General features: G+C 50.7%; 1 protein-coding gene across 1 annotated transcript; it reads left to right on the forward strand.

Moving 5' to 3' along the window:
- The first annotated feature begins 593 nt into the window (after positions 1-593).
- LOC128058377 (protein PET117 homolog, mitochondrial) lies at positions 594-4308 on the forward strand. The gene is made up of 2 exons (XM_052650817.1): positions 594-775; positions 4156-4308. Exons 1-2 carry the CDS (start codon positions 680-682, stop codon positions 4303-4305), a joined length of 246 nt encoding a protein of 81 aa, XP_052506777.1. The 5' UTR covers positions 594-679; the 3' UTR covers positions 4306-4308.
- The last annotated feature ends 271 nt before the right edge of the window (positions 4309-4579 follow it).

Consider the following 4579-nt stretch of genomic DNA (forward strand, 5'->3'; position numbering starts at 1 on the left):
GTGACAGCATCTTTCGTACCAGCCGGAGAGGTACCGCTGCCTGGAGCTGGCTCTGCAGCCAGGTTTCCCGACGACGACGTCAAGAAAAACCAGACCCTGCCTCGCCCTCCCTCCGCGTCAAGGTGGAAGCAGGTGGACTGCCACGTCTCACCAGAAAAACTCCCTCTCCTGGTGCCCTCCCCCGCCAAGGGGCAACGAGCGCCGCGTTTTGGGATGGTGGCGTGGCAGCGCCCCACGCTCCAAGGGGACACGCGCGGCGGAGGGTCCGCAAGGTACTCAAGCCCGAAATCCTGCCTCCCGACACTCCAGCCGCAGAGGACGGCGGATGAGAGGAGGGGGCTCAGGCCTCCAAACTCCGTCCCGGGTGGTGATGCCGGGGCCAGCTCTGGGCGGGGGCTCTTGGAAGTGGTCCCTTCTCCAGTCCGCAGGGCAGGGAGATGATCTGGTCCCTCAGGTTTCCACCCCCCCCCGCCCCAGGCCCCGCCAGAAGTCACGCTCTCCGGCGAAGTAAGCACGGCGCTCGGCGCTCGACTCCCCGCGCCTAGCGGCGACCGGGCTCTGGGCTGGAGGCATCGCGCCTGGCCCCGCCCCGGGCGGTGACGCGCACTCGGCGGCGGCGGCCCCGGGCCTCAGGCGTTACGAGCGGAGGCCGCGGTCGGCAGGCAGGCAGGCGAGGGGGATGTCGAGACGCTCCAAGGTGGTGTTGGGCCTCTCGGTGCTGCTGACTGCGGCCACCGTGGCGGGCGTGCATCTGAAGCAGCGGCAGGACCGGCAGGTCGGTGTCCCAGGCCCGCGCGGTTCGGGCCTCGGGCCTGGCTCCGCGTGGCGCCTCTTTTCCTCACCTTTCCTCCCTCCTCCGGGGCCGGGGCCGGGGGACCCCGCCCTTCCCCTTGGGAGGAACGGTCCTGGGGGTAAGGGGGTAGTCCCCGGGTACACTGGGCTCCGAGACGCCCCCGACCCAGGCTCCCGGGCCCCCTGGGGTCGGAGCGCGGGAGACTGACCGTTCGCACTGTTGCTCTCAGTTCCCGCGTCTTCCATTTCCCAGTTGGTCAGCGTGACTCCCGGGCGCAAGCCTTGGCCCCGAGCTGGTAGGGAAGAAAGAAGAGAAAGCGCAGCTGGTCGTGGCCTGAGGGTCGGGCGAGGGGAGGGGCTGGGGGCGGCGGAGCCTGGGTCGCCCGGAGTGGGCACAGGCAGCGAGGGGAAGTCGGTGCGTATGCTGGTGGTGCGGAGATGCTGCCGGCGAGGCCTCTGTCCTGTTCCACGCTCTGGAAATCCGCAGACGAAGCCAACGGTGGTACAGGGATTTAGCGGAGGGAATGGAATGATTTAACGATGACAGGACACGGAGGCGATGAGAGATTTGGGTTTAAAGTAGGGCTCTAAGAGACTTTCCTGGTGGCTCAGAGGGTGAAGAATGTGCTTGCAATGCGGGAGACCTGGGTTCCATCCCTGGGTGGGGAAGATCCCCTGGAGGAGGACATGGCAACCCGCTCGGGTACTCTGGCCTGGAGAATTTCCATGAACAGAGGAGCCTCGGGGGCTACAGTCCATAGGGTCGCAAAGAGTCCGGCACGACCAAGCAACTAACACAGCTAAGGGGATAGCTTTCCGAACAGAGGCAGGAGGCTTCCTTCTCTAAGAAGGAAAAGATGGTGATGGGAGGAAATTTGACAAGGGGGGTTGAGGATGCTGTATCGGATGTGACTCTGAGGTCAGGGAGCAGGGGTTTTTCCAAGTATAGAGTAAGGCTGGGCTCAAGATTGTTTCTGACCCCCAGCTATACCGCCAGTATTCCTGGGAAGTTTTTTTTTTTTTTTTTTAATACGGTGAAACCGCCTGGGTCTTGCTCCAGACCTGTCAAATCAGAATCTCTTGCGGGTGTGGATCCTGCTTAAGTATGTTTTAAAAGCGACCCAGAGGTTCTAACATGCAGCCAGAGTTGAGAACTGCTGTTAGAATGTGAAAAGTGAAAGGTTTAGATGTTTGGAAGTTAGAGGTGAAGGTTGACCAGAATAACTTGTGTTTGTTATAGGTCCAGTCATTCATGTGGCTTACTTCCTGGGAAAGAGGAGGACATGTGATTTGACATAGTTTGGTGTGTTGGAAGGTTCAGGGAAGCAAGAAATAAACCAGTGGTTAGCGTGCTCCCCCATTGTTTGCTGACTGTCTCCCACATACCAGGCACTGTACGGAGCACTCATCCTCACAGAAGCCAGCAAAACTGGCATTACTACCCAAGGAGTAAGAACTGCACCAGGAGCTGGGTTCCAGGTATAGGAGTTATGGTAATGAAGAGATCTGGGTGGTCAGCACAATTGTCAACCGGAAATCCCAGGAAGGGTGTGTCAGGCAGTTGGCACAGATCTTGAAACTTGGGGGGGAAACTAGCAAATGATGGATGGAGAACAAGAACCCAAGCCACGTGCCAAAGTCTGAGAAAGGAAGGGAGGACCTCAGAGCAGGTGTGGAAGATGTGGGCTTCAGGGGTTGGGTGGGGTGTGTAAATGTGTCCTGACGGGAGGCCCACAGGATAGGAGCTGGGGAGGGAAGAATAGAATGAGAGTTTCTGATTCTGTCTGGAGATCTGGCCAAGGGCACAAGGTTCAAGACAGATGGGTTTCAGTTGTGTATCAGTCCCAGGACTCTTAAATTTCCTAGCTCCCTGATAATGGGAACTGAAGCTCTAGGCCTGGAGGAGGGCCAGCACCAAGGTACTTGATGAGTTGTTAAAGTAGACATAATAGTAAATTTAAAAACTAAAGACAAACAGATCTGTAACTTGGTGCTTGTTGATGAATTGCAAGCTAGCCTTGCAGATGGAGATACTTATCTTGTAGTTTATTTGAAAGAGGTCTGGTTTAAAATTAAAAAAACAAAAAAACATTTACCCAGGTCCCATGCCCTGCCCTCATTATTCTGCCTCACAGGCCACTGTTATGAGAGTATTTAATGACCTGTAAACTATACAATGTTTGTTATTAGTAATGACTGGATTGATGCTTTAGAAAGTCATCTTAGATGCCACATTCATATTCTGGAATCTTCTGTCATTAGTGCTTGTGAAAGTAACTGCCATTGGTGGGCCTTTGTTTTTCCTCTGCTGATAGCTTTCTTTTTCTTCCCTTCTCTGCCCATTAGGTAATTGATGGTAATTCTGTGTAATTTTTACTTATTCTCTTTACGTAACAGAACAAGCCAGGTTCTTTACTTTCTCTCAGCCTTACACTTTATTCAAATTTTAGTGCTTTTTTCTATGATATTTATTATTCAGCTAGGACAATTGCTAACAGGGATGTAGTTCACAGTTACTTTAACTCTCATCAAGGTTTTTTTGGGGGGGTGGGGGACATAGGTGGCCTGCGGGGTCTTTGTTCCCCAACCAGTGGAAGCAGAGATTCTTAACCACTGGACCGCCAGGAAATTCCCTCCTCAAATTTTTATTTAGCTCTCTTTTTTTTCTTCTGTTTCTTTTTTGTTTGTTGTTTTTCACTTTTTTGTTTTATTTTTTTCCATTGCTCTCAAATTTTTAAAGTATCATATATCAACTAAACTTCTAAAATTCAGCTCAGTGGCAGTTTTTCTTTCTTTTTTTAAAAAGATTTCTTTTTGGCTGTGCTGGGTCATTGTTGCTGTGCTCAGGCTTTCTGATTTCGGGGCATGGAGGCTACTCTTCGTTGCAGGTTGCAGTGCTCAGGCTTTTCACTGTGGTGGAGTACAGACTTGAGTGTGTTGAGACGCATCCGCTAAATAGTGGTACACAGGCTTAGTGTTGCCCTGAAGCATGAGGAATCTGCCTAGCAGAAGCAGGGATCAAATCTGTGTCCCCTGCATTGGCAGGAGGATTCTTACCCACTAGACCACCAGGGAAGCCCCAGTTTTTAATTTTTAATTGTTATTTACCATATTTGTATTGAATGATGTGGAATTTCCTAAAAGGCAATAAGAAGTCTGTAATAATACGACGGCAGTCTACCAAGTTAATTCAAGTTAATTTTATGGTTTCTTTATTACATTTATACGGTAAATTAAAATAGTAGTTGGGTAGTTGAAATCTAAAAGTTTTAACTGTATCTAAACTATTTTTTAGATTTGAATGATACAAGGATGGGAACTACCTGTTTCAGTTTTACTGAAATCTGTTTCTTACATTTTTAGAGGCTTCGTGATGGAGTGATCAGAGACATTGAAAGGCAAAATCGGAAAAAAGAAAATATTCGTCTTTTGGGAGAACAGATTCTTCTGACTGAGCAACTTGAAGCAGAAAGAGAGAAAATGGTGTTGGCAAAGGGATCTCAAGAAACGTGACTTGAAGTGTCTGTGAAGTATTGATGAAAGAGACAGCATTCAATGTGTGTTGATGAAGAACAGCTTAGTGAAATCTATTTTTCTCACTGTCCTGTTAAACTTGATCAGAAAAAGGACAATGGCTCATATATTCTAGATAATGCCTTTAGAGCCCCTTGTGTCTGAGTAGAGGTGGGCAGACACCCTTCTGAGAGTTTCTGTTTGTGTGGTCAGCGAGGAGCCCTTCAAGCTTGGTGTCCAAGGATTGGGGTTGTTCCTGAGAACCCTGACCCTG

Source organism: Budorcas taxicolor, chromosome 13 (assembly GCF_023091745.1).
Source record: "Budorcas taxicolor isolate Tak-1 chromosome 13, Takin1.1, whole genome shotgun sequence".
NCBI classification, from domain to species: Eukaryota; Metazoa; Chordata; class Mammalia; order Artiodactyla; family Bovidae; genus Budorcas; species Budorcas taxicolor.

What these genes read in the sequence shown, in the direction of transcription:
- LOC128058377 (XM_052650817.1), top strand. Translation starts at nt 680, where the DNA reads ATGTCGAGACGCTCCAAGGTGGTGTTGGGCCTCTCGGTGCTGCTGACT. An exon ending in AGCAGCGGCAGGACCGGCAG is followed by an intron (nt 776 to 4,155) that starts GTCGGTGTCCCA and finishes TTACATTTTTAG; the next exon opens with AGGCTTCGTGATGGAGTGAT.